We start from the raw sequence: 17,603 nt of genomic DNA on the forward strand, positions 1-17,603 counted from the left end.
ACCCTGGCTTACCTAAGTTTGTTGTTGCAATAGGAGCACCGGAAGCAGCTGATGTGAAACACCTGCTGGTTGGCCAAGAGCCGTTCCATGGGGTAGACTGTCTTCTGACATTCCACGCACGTCTCTTTTGCAGGTGCCTGAAACTTCTAGAAAAAGGAAAAGGACAACTTTAGCATCAGCACCGATGATGAGCTGGTACTTTACAGAGACTTACTTTATCTACGGGCAATTCTCATAGGAACACTACAACTGCTCCAATTCTATCAGATGACTTATTTTATTATCTAGTTTTTGGTTTATCAAGGTAGGGTCTCGCTGTAGCCCAGGTTAACCTAGAATTCACTATGTAGTCTCAGAGTGACCTTGAACTTACAAGGATACTCTTACCTTGGCCTCTTGAGTGATGGGATTAAAGGTATGCGCCACCATGCCCAGCTCAGTTGACTTATTAAAGCCTGATGCCATCCTCAACTGTCTGGCTGCTCTAAATCTCACAGCCTCTCAGGAGAGGTGGGCAGGGTTACACAGCAGCACAAGATGTAGAAATGTCACCACACACACACACAAACTGCTAAGCCATCTGTCCAGACCAACTCTTTAAATTATTTTGATAAAATGTTGTGAGAAACAAAGCAGACATTTTGTAGCATGATCTTAATTAAGTTGCAGCCTTTAAAAAAATTTTTTTTTTCCAAGGTAGGGTCTCGCTCTAGACCAAGTTGACCTGAAATTCCCTATGTAGTCTCATGATAGCCTTGAACGGACAGCTATCCTCCTACCTTGGCATCCCGAGTGCTGGTTAAGATTAAAGGCATGCGCTACCGCGCCCAGCTTAAGTTGCAGGTTTATGATCTTGTTTAATGGAGTCCAGCTTGTTCTTTAACAGGGTACTGTTAATATGTTAGTCACTGGTCTTGTTCCATAGGTCTTGTTAGCATGTCTACTGTAAGGCCTACTCTTGAACCCCTAGGATGTGGAAGGCAAGATAATCTAGTACAGAGAAGCATAGGTACAGCTAGACTCTCCGTGAGTGGGTTTGTCACCCACTTGCAAGTTCCTTAACTTCTTTGTTGTTTAGGTGCCTTAGATAGGGACAGTAGGGCAACCTCTGAGAGGACTGCAGGATTAAATGAGTTTCTCTATCTAATGTGTGCATGCCGGGCGTGGTGGCGCATGCCTTTAATCCCAACACTCAGGAGGCAGAGGTAGGAGGATCGCCGAGAGTTCGAGGCTACCCTGAGACTACATAGTGAATTCCAGGTCAGCCTAGGCCAGAGTGAGACCCTGCCTCAAAAAACCAAAAATAAATAAATGTGTGTAGAACAGTGCCTGGCATAGCTTGTTAGCTGTGGGATCAGAGCTCAAGCTGATTCTCTCCATTCTTCTTCCCCTAGGTTGCTTGAGTGAAATTATATGTCTAGGGCTGGAGAGATGGCTTAGCAGTTAAGGTGCTAACCTTGCAAATCCTAAGGACTCAGGTTTGACTCTCCAGGTTCCACATAAGCCAGATGCACAGTGATGCAGGACCACAAGGTCACACATGCCCACTAGGTGGCACAACTGTCTGGAGTTTGACTGCAGTGGCTGAGGCCCTGGCACGCCAATTCTCTCTCTCACTCTCACCCTCTCGCATATATATTTTTAAGAAGGCCAGTCTGTTGGGCTTGCCTCAAAAAAAAAAAAAATTAGGGCTGGAGTTATGGTTTAGTGGTTAAGGTATTTGCCTGCAAAGCCAAAGGACCCAGGTTCAATTCTCCAGTACCCATGTAAGCCAGATGCACACGGTGGTGCATACATCTGGAGTTCATTTGCAGTGGCTGGCTGGAGGCCCTGGCGTGCCTATTCTTTCTGTCTCTATCTGCCTCTTTCTTGCTATCTCATACATAAATAAATTAACAAAATATAAAAAATCCACACTTGCTGGGTATGGTGGCACACTCCTTTAATCCCAGCACTAGGGAGGCAGAGGTAGGAGGATTGCTGTGAGCTCGAGGCCACCCTGAGACTACATAGTGAATTCCAGGTCAGCTTGAGAGCTAGAGTGAGACCCTACCTCAAAACAACAACAACAACAAATTCACACTTGTAGTTCACTTGCTACATGATTTACTAGGAGGAAAAACAAAAAATAGAGATGGTTTCCCAAGTAGATTTGAATAGGAAACAGGAGCAGGAAAAAAAAAAAAAAATCAGAATGGGAACAAATAAGAGTCCATAACAGGGAGTTTGACAAAATGTGTGATTAAATTTTCAAATCCACCCAAAATATTGAAAAATGAAGGTGCTGAACTGAGTGGAAGTGGCTGGTTAACAGCACCCTAGGGGCACAATCCTAAATAGAAACCTTTTTTTTGTTGTTTTGTTTTTCAGGGTAGGGTCTTGTTCTAGTCCAGGCTGACCTGGAATTCACTATGCAGTCTCAGTGTGGCCTTGAACTCACAGCAATCCTCCTACCCCTGTCTCCCAAGTGCTGGTATTAAAGGCTTGTGCCCCACCATGCTTGGCTCTAAAAAGAAACTTTTGTGCATCCGGCTTTACATGGCTACTGGGGGACATCAAAGCCAGGCCTTTAGGATTTGTAAGCAAGAACCACTGAGCCATCTCTCTAGCTCCAAAAGAAACATTTATTTATTTATTTATTTATTTTTTGAGAGAGGGAGAGAATCTTTTTCAATTGTAGGGAATGGATTCTGTCCCCCCCCTCCCCAGGCCCCTGAGGCAGGGTCTCACTCTAGCTTAGGCTGACCTGGAATTCACTATGTAGTCTCAGGGTGGCCTTGAACTTACAGCGATCCCCCTACGTCTGCCTCCCAAGTGCTGGGATTAAAGGCGTGTGTCACCAAGCCTGGCTAAAAAATATTTTATTTTTATTTATTTATTTGAGAGAAAGAGAGGGAGAGAATAGGCATGTCAGGGCCTCCAGACACTGCAAACAAACTCCAGATGTATATGCCACTTTGTGCCTCTGGCTTACATGGGTTCTGGAGAATTGAACCTGGTTCCTTTAGCTTTGCAGGCAAGTGCCTTAATTGCTAATCCATCAGCCTAGGATTCTGGTTTTTTTTTTGGTAGGGTTTTACTCTAGCCCAGGCTGACCTGGAATTCACTATGTAGTCTAGGGTGGCTTTGAACTCATGGCGATCTTCCTACCCCTGCTTCCCAAGTGCTGGGATTAAAGGCGTGCGCCACCACGCCTGGCAAGATTCGGTATTTTTAATGCTTGAAATAGATTTATAATAAGTACTCATCTGGCAAGTGAGGAAGACTGGAGACAGAAACTTCACGTGGTAGAAGTGGTAATGGATATTATTCTGCTACAGGGGAATGGAAGGAGACAGCACATGCTTCCTTGCGTGCACGCGTGTGCAAACACATACATGCATGCATACACACCGTAGACGGGTGTAGCCCAGTGAACAAAAGGGAAAATCTGAGAGAAAGTGAAGGTTGAGCTCACATTAGGAGGAAAGTAGAAGGCAGGAGCAGAAATTAGGTACCGGGAGCAGGAAGCAGAAGCTGGAAGAGACAAACAGGAGCCTTCAATGAATACACAGCGACTGGTGTGCCCTGGAGCACTTAACTGCAGCTGAGCTGAAGCTCAGACTCAGATCCAAAATAAGACTATATTCTCTTTCAGCTCACTCTGCTGATGGAGGCAAAAACCAGCCTGGCTCTGATCTACCTGGAGCTGGCTTTCGTTCAGCTTAGGAGAGAGAGCCTTTGTGAGCCTTCACCCACAGAGTGTCTCACTAATAATTCTTTATGTCTTACCACCTCCCACACGTGACAAACAGTGTCTCTCTCTTTAATGGGGCCTCACCCACTTGAGCAAAAAGGCACCCTCCTCTTCAGCATCCAATTAACAGACTGCTACTTCAAATGACTGACTGACCACAAGCTTCTGGCTAGCCAGACCTACAGGTTTCCACTCCAGCTATTCATGCTCCATGTAATGAACCCCCTGTGACATTATTTAAGGTCTGTGTAGTAGCTGCTTAAGAGACCTTATACTGTCATAAAGACAAGAGGCTCCCAGCATGGGAACATGCCAAGTCACAGTGGCTGTGTGGAGCCTTCTCTTTATTTTCTCTGTGCTGGGCTTGCAGCCACTTTTCTGTAATTTCCCCCATGTCTACTCAGACAACAGGAAGCACAGTCAGTGCCCAAAACTCTCCCATTATTGTGGGCCTGGCACACATCCTGCCCATGCCTCCATGACAAGCTCAGGCTTGGCACAGCCACATTCAGAACACTGCCAGCATGGGTGTGTTAGACACTTTTTTTTTTTTAATCTTTGCAATATATTTTTCTCATTTAGTAAGTGAAGATTCTTTTTTCACCCTTCTTCCCCACCATCTTTCACATGTAGGTACTAAAGCATCTAGGAAGCCAGACGTCTTATCACACTTACAAATCCAGTCAAGCACAGAATTAGAATTAACCCCCCCCACTCCCGACTCACAAATCAACAGAGTATTTCCTCCATTGCCCTGGATTGTTAAATTTCCATAACTAAAGGAAACATTTGGGGGAGGAGAGCAGATGTTAACCCAAATAAAAATAATCTTGCTATCACACTTTGCGAAAGCTATAGACTTCCCTTAGTTTCAAATTAAAATGTGTGGGTAATATCTTTGGGATATTCTGGAATGAATGAGATAATAGAGAAATAATTGATGTTCATAAAAACTATATTTCCCATATGAGGGCTATCACAGACCTTCTGTTGATGAACATCTACTTAAAGTTATCTCCCAATATATCTTCATGACTTAATCTATACTCTTTTACTCTTGTGTCTTCCATTAATATTATTCAGTCTAATGAAGACCCCAGTTGGGGTGTATTTGTGAATGAGGAGGGGGCCAAGGGGCAGCAGCTGGCAATAGGCTATGAAAGTACGCCTTCAACCATAGTGAAATCAGAAGAAAATTCTGTATTGATGTCAGACCTCCGTTCTTCAGATTGAATACCACAAAATGCCATTTGTTCCCTACTTCCAATTTGTGCAACAATACATAGCCAATAAAACAAATTCTTCATCACAGAGTAAATGGTCAGGCCAGCTCTGTGCAGCTTGCAGCTTTTCTCTGAAACCCTTTGTGCAAACATCCTAGTGGAATATTCATATCCTAAATCGACTGTGCCATGTGCAGAGGAAATGTTAGTCCAGAAAGCAGTGATAAGGAAACAGTGAGAAAACAGCTGTATAAAATGGGGGTGGGGGGTGGCGGTGGCTCAGTACTTGCTTGCGGTGCGTGAGGCCCTAGGTAAGACTGCCCAGCACCACAAGACAAACTGATAAAGCTTCATGCTGTCCACAGGGGACACTGCAAGGAATGTCCTCTCAAGAATGCCTCCTCTTGACATAGCAAGGAGCACCCGAGCATGTCTGGCATGGGCAGTCGGACACAACTGAGGCAAAACCATCTCAGGGCTAGTCCCATCTGCCTGCCCCTTCCTCCTCCCCTCTGGGAACATTGGGGAATACAGTAGGAAGACAGGGACTGGGGAAGTCATTAAACCGTGAGAGTGCTTGTGTAGAGTGGACTAGGCTCTGCGCCTGATCCACAGCACCACATAAACTCGATGTAGTGGCCCATGTCTGTAATCCCAGCACTTGGGAGGTAGAGGCAGGAGGATTAGAAGTTCAAGATCATCCTCAGCTGTAAGGTGAGTATGAGGCCAGCCTGGGACCTACTTGAGACCCTAACTCAGAAAATAAAAACCAAAATGAAACTATAATCACATGAGGGGACATAAAGCTTAAGTTCTCTGTCTCTCACTGTTAATTGAAGTATAATTGATAATTAAGACCCCCTAAAACCAGGCATCATAAATGAATAGTTATAATCCCAGCACTAGGGAGGCAGAGGTAGGAGGACCACAAATTTCAGTCCTGCCTAGACTACATAATGAGCTCATGGATAGCAAAACTAAAAACTTTAAAAAGGGGCTGAGGAGCTAGAGAAATGGCTCAGCGGTTAAGCTGCTTGCCTGCAAAGCCTAAGGACTCAGGTTCAGTTCCCCAGTAACCATGTAAGACAGATGCATGAGGTGGCCCATGCGTCTGGAGTTCATTTAGAGTGGCTAGAACCCTGACCCACCCATTTTCTTTCCAATAAATAAATAAATAAACAAATAAATACTTTAAAAAGTGGGACTGGGCATGGTGGCACATGCCTTTAATTCCATCACTTGGGAGGCAGAGTTAGGAGGATTGCCGTGAGTTCAAGGCCACCCTGAGAATACATAGCGTACATAGGTCACTATATACATAGTGTACATAGTGTACATAGGTCAGCCTGGACTAAAGTGAAACCCTACCTCAAAAACAAAACAAAACAAAACAAAACAAAAAAACCCCAACAAATAGATAAATAATAATAATAAAACTTTAAAAAGTTATTTAAATCCTCAGTCTTCTCAAGTAGAACAGGCCTGATCCTCACTACTGAGGGTCTACTGAGCTCTGCTGTTCAGAACAGCGTCCTTTGTGAGAATGAATTGGAACTTAACCTTCATTAGCAATGTGCCTCACCATCCACTGAGCTATGTGGCCAGTGTTCAAAGATAGATTTATGAAGCTAAAATGTGAAATGAAGGGCTGGAGAGATAGCTTAGCAGTTAAGGTGTTTGCCTGCAAATCCTAAGGACCCAGGTTCAATTCCCTAGTACCCATGTCAGCCAGACAAGGTGGTGTATGCATCTGGAGTTCCTTTGCAGTAGCTAGAGGCCCTGGTACATTCATATTCTCTCTCTCTCTCTCCCTCCCCCTCTTCCTCTACCTCAAATAAATAAAACATTTAAAAGAAATTTGGAGTGAATTGAGTCTCTACCTAAAATGTCCTATTTTCAATAGCAGATAGGCAATAAAATGTTTTTTTTTTCCAGCATGTGTGGGACCAAAAAATCTATTCTGAGTAAACAAATATATTCTTAGCTGCATGTAATTTCCCAAAGTGGAGAAATAACTTCTGTTGCAGAGCCTACAGTCATGAGAACATTGGTACCAGCAGGTCTTCCTGTACATATTTACTTAAAGTATCTCACTTGCCTGCAGACCATAAAGGGAAACTTTGAGCAAGAGAAAACAAATTGCCCTTAACTAAGAGTAGAGATGTAATTGAGTCCCACCCTAGGTTCTGAACACTATGACCTTCTGAACTTTGGACCACAGGCAAACACAGGGAGCTAGGCCAGTTTACTGTAGTGTTCACACAGTGTACAACCCCAAGTGGGGGGGGGTGTAGGCAGGGCTGTGTGCATTGTCGATTGTAGTGTGTGCTTGTGTGTGTGTGTGTGTGTATGTGTGTGTAGGCAGGGCTGTGTGCACTGTAGTGTGTGCCTCTGTCTTTTCTCTCTGGCATACCTAGGAAGACCTATTGAGGCATGTCCCTTTACATAGCGCTCTTCAGCTCACACAGAGTCTGAATTAAGAAGGATCTCAACAAATAGTAGGTTAGCCCAACCCAGCACAAAGACATTTGGCCAAACAGGCAAAGGAGGGAAGCAAGATCATTTTGAGAATTTGAATATTCTTTTTCTTTTTAAAAAAAGCATATTTTATTTATTTATTTAAGAGGTAGAAAGAGGCAGAGAGAGAGACTCCAGATGTGTGTGCCACCTTGTATACATGTGCAACCTTGCTTGCTTGCATCCCCTTGTGCATCTGACGTACATGGGATCTGGAGAATCGAATATGGCTCCTTAGGCTTCACAAGTAAGTGTCTTAACAGCAAAGCCATCTCTTCATCCCTTCTCTTATCTCTTATTTATTTATTTATTTATTTAGTTTTTTTGAGGCAGGGTCATCTCACTCTAGCTCAGGCTGACCTGGAATTTACTATGTAGTCTCAGGGTGGCCTCGAACTCTCAGCAATCCTCCCACCTCTGCCTCCTGAGTGCTGGGATTAAAGGCATGTGCCACCATGCCCAATTATTTATTTATTTATTAGAGAAGAAGAGAAAAAAAGAGAGAGAGAATGGCCATGCCAGGGCCCCGGCCACTGCAAATGAACTCCAGATGCATGTGCCACTATATGTATCTAGTTTACACTGGATCTGGAAAATTGAACCTGTGTCTTTAGGTTTTGCAGGCAAGTGCCTTAATGACTAAGCCATCTCTCCAGCCCCCTTCCCTCCCTCCCTCCCTTCCTCTCTTCCTTCCTTCCTTCCTCTCTCTCTCTCTCTTTTTTTTTTTTTTTTTTTTTGAGGTAGGGTCTTACTCTAGCTCAAGCTGACCTGGAACCTTCTTTCTTTTTTAAACTTAAAAAAGTATTATTTAACTAATCTGATTTATTTATTTGTGAGAGAGAGGGGCAGGGAGATAGAATGGGCATGCCAAGGCCCATAGCCAATGCAAACGAACTCCAGACACATGTGCCACCTAGTGCATCTGGCTCTACATAGGTCCTGGGGAATCGAACCTAGGTCTTTTGGCTTTGCCAGCAAGTGCCTTAACTGTTAAGCCATCTCTCTCTCCAGCCTAGGTCTTTTCTCTATTTCTCTCTCACTCTTCTTTTTTTGGTTTCTCAAGGTAGGGTTTTACTCTAGCTCAGGCTGACCAGGAATTCATTACATACTCTCAGGGTGGCCTTGAACTCACAGCAATCCTCCTACGTCTGCCTCCCAAGGGCTGGGATTAAAGGTGTGCACCACCATGCCTGGCTTGGCTTATTTTCTTTATTTCTTTCTTTTGGAAGTGGTGATGGAACTCAGGCTTTTTTTTCAAGGTAGGGTTTCACTCTAGCCCAGGAATTTATTATTACCTGGAATTCAGTATGCAGTCTCAGGCTGGCCTTGAACTCACAGTGATCCTCTTACTTCTGCCTCCTGAGTTCTGGGATTAAAGGTGTGCCATGTCCAGCTAGCTTCTGTTCTTTTTAAATAAACCACACTCTCCTCAGAAATCTCTGTTTCTTTTTAAGTTTTCTTTACTTTCTTCATTCGACACCCTCTTAATCCACCCTTTAAATGCTAGGCTCCTCTTCTTGTTCTAAACCCTTACCTACGACCTTTCTCTTCATTCTTTCTGGCTACTAGAATGGTCACTGAGGACCTGCCCTGCACACAGCGAAGAGACACAGCATGGCAGGAACGTGCAGGAGTCTAGGCAGCATAGGCTACCTTAACTTAATTCTACTTTTTAGTTTTTCTCAAGGTAAAATATTTTTAATTTTTCTGTTTGTGAATGCATGAGTGTGCCAGAGTCTCCTACTGCTGCAAACACACACCTGCCTGGCTTTAGGTGGATGGTTGGGGAATTAAACCCCGGTTGGCAGAAATTGCAATTAGGCCACCTTTAAACATTGGGCCATCTCCCCATCCTCTCAAGCAAAAGCTTGTGAAACAAACACTAGCTGTACAAGTGCACACTCATGGAGGAAGACACAAAAGAAGTGTGAGGATTGGCTTGCTAATTTATCCAAACAGGTGAAGTGGCAGGGCATTAGCAAATACCCAATTACAAGTCAGTTAGACAACTCTCAAAAATAAAATTTAGGAAATCCTTGTTTGCTTTTGTGTCTTGACACGGGTCTCACTCTCTAGCCCGGGGCAGCCTGAAACTCACTATATAGGCCGGGTTGGCCTTGCACTCACAACTGCCCTACCTCAGCCTCCTGATGTCGTTCAACGGAGGTCTCATATTTCCCATCTTGTGGGCTTTTTACCCACGCACAGATTTAGGAAATGGTATGTTCTAAGTCATACCTGTAAGCTTCAGGTTCTCTTAACAGGTGTGTGGGTTTCCCAGGTTTCATAGACATTATGAGCCTTCCCTGCTTCTGACCCAAACACCTGGGCAAAAGACTTCCAAAGAAATGCTACTTATTTATTTCTTTTTTCTTTTCTTTTCTTTTTTTCAAGGCAAGGTCTTGTTCCTAGCCCAGGGTGACCAGAAACTCACTATGTAGTCGCAGGGTGGCCTCGAACTCACGGTGATCCTCCTACCTCTGCCTCCTGAGTGCTGGGATTAAAGGCATGCGTCACCATGCCTGGCTCTATTTCTTTTTGAGACCAGGTTCTACTCTGTGGCCCAAACTAGCCTAGAACTCACTATGAATACCAGGCTACCCTTGAACTCACAGTGATCCTCCTGCTTCAGCCTCTTGAGTGCTGGGATTACAGGTGTGAGTCAGCACATTCACCTGAAGGTCATTCTTAAGTGCTCCCTTACTTCGCATTATCATTTCCAGGAAAGCAAAATGGCTGTAATGAGCTTAGTGATGTGAAGAGCAACATGCACTGCTAGGAAACAGCATCTCAAGGCACAGAGATAAACCGGCAACGCACCTTCACTGTTTTGGGAGGAGAGCTTTCAGGAAGACCAGAGGCTTTGGCATCAGGGCTCAGCTGTTTGGGGTGCGCAGGCTGCTGGGCTTCATTCTTAACCTGGGTGTCACGGGCTTGAGGAACAAAAGAAAGATATGGTGTAGTGTCTCATGGGAAGTTTCAGAAAGTGCTTTTCCAAAGAGCATGTATGGGCACTTTCCATCAAATTATGGTTCTTTCAGTATCAGAAAAAAAATTATTTTTATTTATTAGAGATAAAGAGGCAGGTAGAGAGAATGGGAGCGCCAGGGCCTCCAGCCACTACAAATGAACTCCAGAAGCATACACCACCTTGTGCATCTGGCTGAGGTGGGTCCTGGGGACTCAAACCTGGGTCCTTTGGCTTTGCAGGCAAACTCCTTAACTGCTAAGCCATCTCTCCAGCACCCCCCCCCTTTTTTTTTTGAAGTAAGGTCTCACGCCAGCCCAGGCTGACCTGTAATTCACTATGTTGTCTCAGGCTGGCCTTGAACTCACAGTGATCCTCCTACCTCTGCCTCCTACCTCCTCTGCCATCACATAATAGATGCAGAAGAGGCATAGAAAAGCTTTAAAAATAACAAAATAGGGTGACATTATGACAAAATTTAGCACTGTCAGAAAAATCCTTACACCCTTAAGAAGTTCTTCAAATATTCTTTTCTAACCTCTATAAATGCATAAACCCTTTTCATACAAGCCCTATTAAAATGAGACTTCAAAAGTAGCTTTAGACCGTACTTCAGTACAAAAGATAGGCTAAGCTAAATGAGAGAGGTTTCAAAAAGCATATTCCCTTTGTCCTAAGTTAACCATATTTAACTTCTTCCTAAGCTATTAAGTGTGTTTAAGCACCAGTCCTGAAAAACAAGTGGAAAATCTGATCAGGTGAAGTGCTGGGTTTAGTTGTTATTTTCTCAATACTTGTAGTAACGGGGGGGGGGGGGCACCGCTGAACCAAATCCTGGTGGGGAACGAGGGCCTCACTGCCCCAGCCAAGAACAAATGCTTACGGGTGCCATCTTCAGCAGGGCTAGGATGGGCTTCCAGGCTATTCTCGGCTGCAGAAACCTACAAAATAAAAAGGCAGGGTTGGGGGAGGGGGGTGAGGAGGATTAAGAAGCACATTAAAAATAAAAGAGCAAACTGCTGTTAATGCCATAAAAACCTGCTGACTCCAGTCAGTCACTGGCTGCCCGTGGGGAAATAACGGGCACTGAAACAGCTGAGCATTTAAACAAGAGGCAGCAAATGTCTTTTATGAGGATATTAACATGATCTCAATTACAGAGTAACGCTAGAAACAGACTACACGCAACTGGCAAAAGTGTGCATCACTTCTTTATGAAAGGACTTCTAAACCGAACCTTAAAACCAAAGCAAAATGAAAACTCCTACGTCAAGGAAAGCAAAGCCCCTTACCAAGTAACTTAATACATGCCAAGGCAAGACGAAGTATTTAAAAACAAGAACTATTCTTACTCATTTATTTTCTGGGTTTTTGTTGGTTTGAGACTTGGGAAGGTTTAAGACTTGGGAGACAGGAAGATCAGGAGTTCTAAGTCATCTTTGGCTACACGGGGAATTTGATGCCAGCTCCAGCTACATGGGACCCATCTCAAAAAAACAAAGGTGGCCAGGTGTGGTGGTGTGTGCTTTTAGTCCCAGCACTTGGGAGGCAGAGATAGGAGGATCATCGTGAGTTCGAGGCCACCCTGAGACTACATAATGAATTTCAGATCAGCCTGGGCTAGTGAGACCCTACCTCAGAAAACAGGGGGGAAAAAAGGCAATTTCAGTCTTAAAATGGCAGTATTTAACCTGACGGCAGATCTTACACACAGGTTTGTACCATTTTCTTCCCTTCCTCTTCCCCCTCCCTCCCTCCCTCCCTCCCTCCCTCCCTCCCTCCCTTCCTTCTTCCCTTCCTTCCTTCCTTTCTTTTATGAGGTAGAATTTCTAGCCCAGGCTGACCTGGAATTCACTGTGTAGTCTCAGGCTGGCCTCAAACTCACAGGATCCTCCTACCTCTGCCTCCCATGTGCTGGGATTAAAGGCATGTGCCACTACATCTGGCCCTTCATTCTTTTTTTCTTTCTCTCTCTCATTCTCTTTCTTTTTCTTTGTTTGTTTTTTTGAGGTATGGTTTTTCTCTAGCTCAGGCTGACCTGGAGTTCACTGTGTAGTCTCAGGATGGCCTTGAACTCTCAGTGATCCTCCTTCCTCTGCCTCCTGAGTGCTGGGATTAAAAGCATATGCTACCATGCCTGGCCTTCTTTTTTCCTTTTTCTTTTGAGGTAGGGTCCCACAATATCCCAGGCTGACCAGAACTCTCTTGGTTGTCCCAGGCTGGCCTCAAACTCACAGTGATCCTCCTACTTCTGCCTCCTATATGCTGGGATTAAAGGTGTACACATGGTGTATGTAACTCTTTCTAAGAAGCCATCAATTAAAAAAATTTTTTTTTATTTTATGAGTGAGAGAGAGAATTGGTGCGCCAATTCAGTAGCCAATGCAATTAAACTCCAGACGCGTGCAGTACCTTGTGCACATACGTCCCCTTGTGTATCTGGTTTATGTGGGTTTTGGGGAGTCGAACCTGGGTCATTAGGCTTTGCAGACAAGTGCCTTAACTACTAAGCCATCTCTCCAGCCCCTCAATTAAAATTTTTCAAAATTAATTAAGGTGTGTGTGTGCGTACGTGTGCACACACAGGCTCATACACGAAGGCCCTTGTCTTCTACCTCATTCTGCGACAGTGTCACTCCTCCATTTGTGAGCTTCTGCGAAATCCTGTTTCTGCTTCCCTTCTTGCCGTAGGTGCACTGGATTACAGAAGCCCACCATAGCTTCCAGCGTTTGTGTGAGGGGCCTGGGAACTCTATCCACTGCACCATCCCCCCAGCTCTAAAGTTATTATTTATGTAGTGTGGGGAGGGCAGGTGTTCCATGGCAAGTGTAGGGAGGTCAGAGGTCAGCACTGAGGTGTCTGTGCTCCACCTTACCGAAGACAGTGCAAACGAACTGCCAGATTGCAAACGAATGTCCAACTAGCTGACTGATGACCTTTGGTTTCTCTTTGCTCAATCTCCCAATGTTGTAACACACTGGGATTACAGATCCAATCCAGCTTTATGTGGGTGACGGGGAATTGAACCCATGTGGACAGCCTCTGCAAGCAAGTGTCTTTAACTGTTGAGCCATCTCCTCAGCCCAAGAGGGCATACATTGAAACAAAAGAGTACTCTACCTGAGGTATGCATTCCATATCCAAAATCACGATGTTGGATTTTACAGGTGAGGGTTTATATCAGGATATCGAACATACTGAATAAATTTACAACGGAAACTACTACATGTGAATATCAGCACTGTCAGTTTTTTCTACTTGTTTCACTACAGGAATTATTGTTATTAATTTTTAAAATTAAAAAAATAAGTCATTTGACACACACACACACACACACACACACACACACACACACACACACACAGTGAATGGATGTGCCAGGGCCTCCAGCCACTGCAAACGAACTCCAGATGCATCGCCACCCTGTGGATCTGGCTTTAAGTGGGCACTGGGGAATTGAATCTGGGTTCTTTGGCTCTGCAGGCAAGCACCTTAACTGCTATGCCATCTCTCCTGCCCACCCCCCTTTTTTTTTGAGATAAGAGCTCTCTTTAGGTCAGGCTGACCTGGAATTCACTATTAGTTGCAAGGTGACCTCAAACTCCTGGCCATCCTACCTTTGCCTCCTAAGTGCTGGGATTGAAGGTTTTTATTTGGGGCTGGAGAGATGACTTAGCAGTTAAGGCACTTGCCTGCAAAGCTACAGGACCCTAGTTCAGTTCCCCAGTACCCATATAAAGCCAGATGCGCAAGGTGGCGCATGCTTCTGGAGTTTGTTTGGGGTAGCTGGAGGCCCTGGTGCACCCATTCTCTCTATCTGCACCACCCCCCCGGCAAATAAATGAATAAAATAATTTATCTGACAGGGAGTCAGTATGTGTGTCAGGGTCTTCTGCCTCTACAAATAAATTCCAGATGCTACTTTGTGCATCTAGCTTCACATGGGTACTGGGGAGTTGAACCCAGCCAACAGGCTTGCAAGCAAGTGTCTTTAACTACTGAGCCATCTCTCCAATTCTCAATATAGAAATTCTAATATGGCATAAAACAAACTGACATTTACTGAGTGTCAAGTATTGCACTGATCACGTCATATGCATTATTTCACATAATGATTTGAAACAAAGTTTCTTTAAAAATTTTATTTAATTATTTGATATATATAGAGAGGCAAGATAAAGAGAGAATGAGTATGCCAGGGCCACTAGCAAAGTTAGACAAACACTCTATCAGCTGAGCTACATCTCCAGCCCTAAGACCCTGGACTCTTGTTAATATGAAGGTGCATCATCTTGGGATGTGCTTCTCTCACCTCTAATCTGGTCATCTTGAACAATGACAACACTGCACATGGCCAAACAGATGACTTCACTGTAGGAGCACAAGAGAGTACCCTCAAATATTCATTACAAGAAACACATATTCATTTTCAAGAGAAGAAAGGGCCTGGTGTGGTGGTACACACCTTTAATCCCAGCACTCAGGAGGTGGAAGTAGGAGGATCGTTATGAGTTCAAGGCCAGCTTGGGACAGAATGAGTTCCAGATTAGCCAGGGCTAGAGTGAGACCCTACCTCAAAAAACCAAAGAGAAGGGCTTGAGAGATGGCTTAGCAGTTAAGGTGCATGCCTGTGAAGCCTAGGGACCTAGGTTCGATTCTCCAGGTCTGTGGTGGTTTGAGTCAGGTGTCCCCCATAAACTTAGGTGTTCTGAATGCTAGGTTCCCAGCTGATGGAGATTTGGGAATTAATGCCTCCTGGAGGAAGTTTATTGTTGGGGGTGGGCTTATGGGCTGTATAGCCAGTTTCCCCATGCCAGTGTTTGGCATACCCTCCTGTTGCTGTGGTCTACCTTATGTTGGCCAGGGGGTGATGTCCACCCTCTGCTCATGTCATTGTTTTCCCTTGCCATTGTGGAGCTTCCCCTCGAGCCTGTAAGCCAAAATAAATCTCTTTTTCCCAGAAGCTGCTCTTGGTTGGGTGATTTCTACCAGCAATGCAAACCAGACTGCAACAAGGTCCCACGTAAGCCAGATGCATAAGGTGGTACATGCATCTGGAGTTCGTCTGCAGTAGCTAGAGGCCCTGGCACGCACATTCTTTCTCTTTCTCTCTCTCTCAACCTCTTTCTTTCTCTCTCTCAAATAAATAAATAAAAAATATTTTAAAATAAAAATATTTATTAAAAAAAACCCAAAGAGGAGAAAGGGAAGAACAAGAGCTTGATAAAACATTCCATTTCAAGACAGCTTCCTTAACATTTATGTCCTTTTGTATAGACCAAAGTTCAAAGAGTGCTTAGGCACTGGTTAACAAAAGCCAGGAAAGAAACCAGAAGTATTGTATATATGTAAGTACTATGTTTGTGATGGGGAGGTAATATGATAGAGAAAGGAATTTCAAAGGGGAAAGTGTGTGTGTGTGTGGGGAAGGGAATTACCATGGGATTTTTTTTTTATACTCATGGAAAATGCTAATAAAAATTAAAAAAAAAACAACAACCAGAAGGATAGCTGAGGCTCTGAAAAATCTTACAAATGCTAAGGCAGGCAAAGGCTCATAAACTTGCAGCATGTGCTTGAAGAATGTCTACTATCTTTATCCCCTTTCTTTCCCACCCACTTCCCAATTTATGATTCATTTGCGACTCATGCTCTTCCATGCTATAATTAAAATGTCCTCATCCTCTTGTTCAGTGCAGAGTTCATTTCAAATCAAATCAGCATGAATACAATCACAAAGGAAGGACAAAATTCAAAATAAGGACAACAAAAGCATTATTTTCCACACGACTGTTTTCCTCTAGTTATGCTCCTGAGGTAAATTAGATATGGAGATTTCAATGCTAGGCATATATATATATATATATATATATATATGCACACATACATATATATATATGGTATTTATGGAATATAGGGATAATTCCAAATATATTTACTTATTGTTTTTTTCTTTTATTTATTTTTTATTAACAACTTCCATGATTATAAAAAATATCCCATGGTAATGCCCTCCCTCTCCCTAATTCCCCTTTGAAACTACATTCTCCATCATATCCCCTCTCCATCTCAATCAGTCTCTCTTTTATTTTGATGTCGTGATCTTTTCCTGGTATTATGATGGTCTTGTATAGGTAGTGTCAGGCACTGTGAGGTCATGGATATCCAGGCTATTTTGTGTCTGGGGGGAGCACGTTGTAAGGAGTCCTACCCTTCTTTTGGCTCTTACTCTCTACTTATTTTTTGTTTATTTTTATTTTATTTATTTGAAAGTGACAGAGAAAGAGGCAGAGAGAGAGAGAAAGAGAGAGAGAATGGGCACACCAGGGCCTCCAGCCACTGCAAACGAACTCCAGATGAGTGCCTCCTTGTGCATCTGGCTAACGTGGGTCCTGGGGAATCAAGCCTCGAACCAGGGTCCTTAGGCTTCACAGGCAAGTGCTTAACCACAAAGCATCTCTCTAGCCCTATTTACTTGTTCTTAAGCAATAACCTCTCATTTAATTTTTTTTTTTTTCAGGCTGACCTGGAATTCACTATGTAGTTCCAGGCTGGCATTGAACTCATAGCAATCCTACTTCTGCCTCCCAAGTGCTGGAATTAAAGGTATGCACCACCACCCCTGGCTAACCTCTCATTTAAATATTTTATATATTTATGAATTTGAGAGAGAAAGGGAAAGAGAAAGAAGAGAAAAAGGGAATTAGTTAGTTAGTTAGTATGGGTGCACTAGGGCCTCCAGCTGCTGCAAAAGAACTCCAGGGCAGGAGAGATGACTTAGCAGTTAAGCCTAAGGACCCAGGTTCGATTCTCCAGGTCCCACATAAGCCAAATGCACATGGTAGCACATGTGTCTGGAGTTTGTCTGCAGTGGCTAGAGGCTAGTACCCATGCTATGTTTCTCTTTCTCTCTGTCTCTCTCCTTCTCCTTCTGTATCTAATAAATAAATATAATACGTTTTTTAAAAAAGAACTCCAGACACATGCTCTACCTTGTGCACATATGGCTTACTTGGGTCCTAGGGAGTCAGACCTGAGTCTTTAGGCTTTGCAGGAAAGCGCCTTAACTACTAAGCCATTTCTCTAGCCCCATACCTCTCATTTAAAACATGGTAAAACCAAGCAGCTAAACCGAGAACTCACTTGATATAAGTAAAG

At 43.8% G+C, this 17,603-nt stretch overlaps 1 protein-coding gene across 1 annotated transcript in view; it reads right to left on the reverse strand.

Moving 5' to 3' along the window:
• Lima1 (LIM domain and actin binding 1) overlaps positions 1-17,603 on the reverse strand; it is a 144,982-nt gene that overhangs the window by 3,290 nt on the left and 124,089 nt on the right. The window contains exons 8-10 of the mRNA XM_045152631.1: positions 11,328-11,385; positions 10,297-10,409; positions 13-146 (exon numbers count right to left, since the gene is read on the reverse strand). Of these exons, the coding sequence (XP_045008566.1) occupies positions 13-146; positions 10,297-10,409; positions 11,328-11,385 (305 nt within the window). The remainder of the gene's footprint in view (positions 1-12; positions 147-10,296; positions 10,410-11,327; positions 11,386-17,603) is intronic.

The sequence above is a fragment of the Jaculus jaculus genome, chromosome 6, assembly GCF_020740685.1.
Source record: "Jaculus jaculus isolate mJacJac1 chromosome 6, mJacJac1.mat.Y.cur, whole genome shotgun sequence".
Lineage (NCBI taxonomy): Eukaryota > Metazoa > Chordata > Mammalia > Rodentia > Dipodidae > Jaculus > Jaculus jaculus.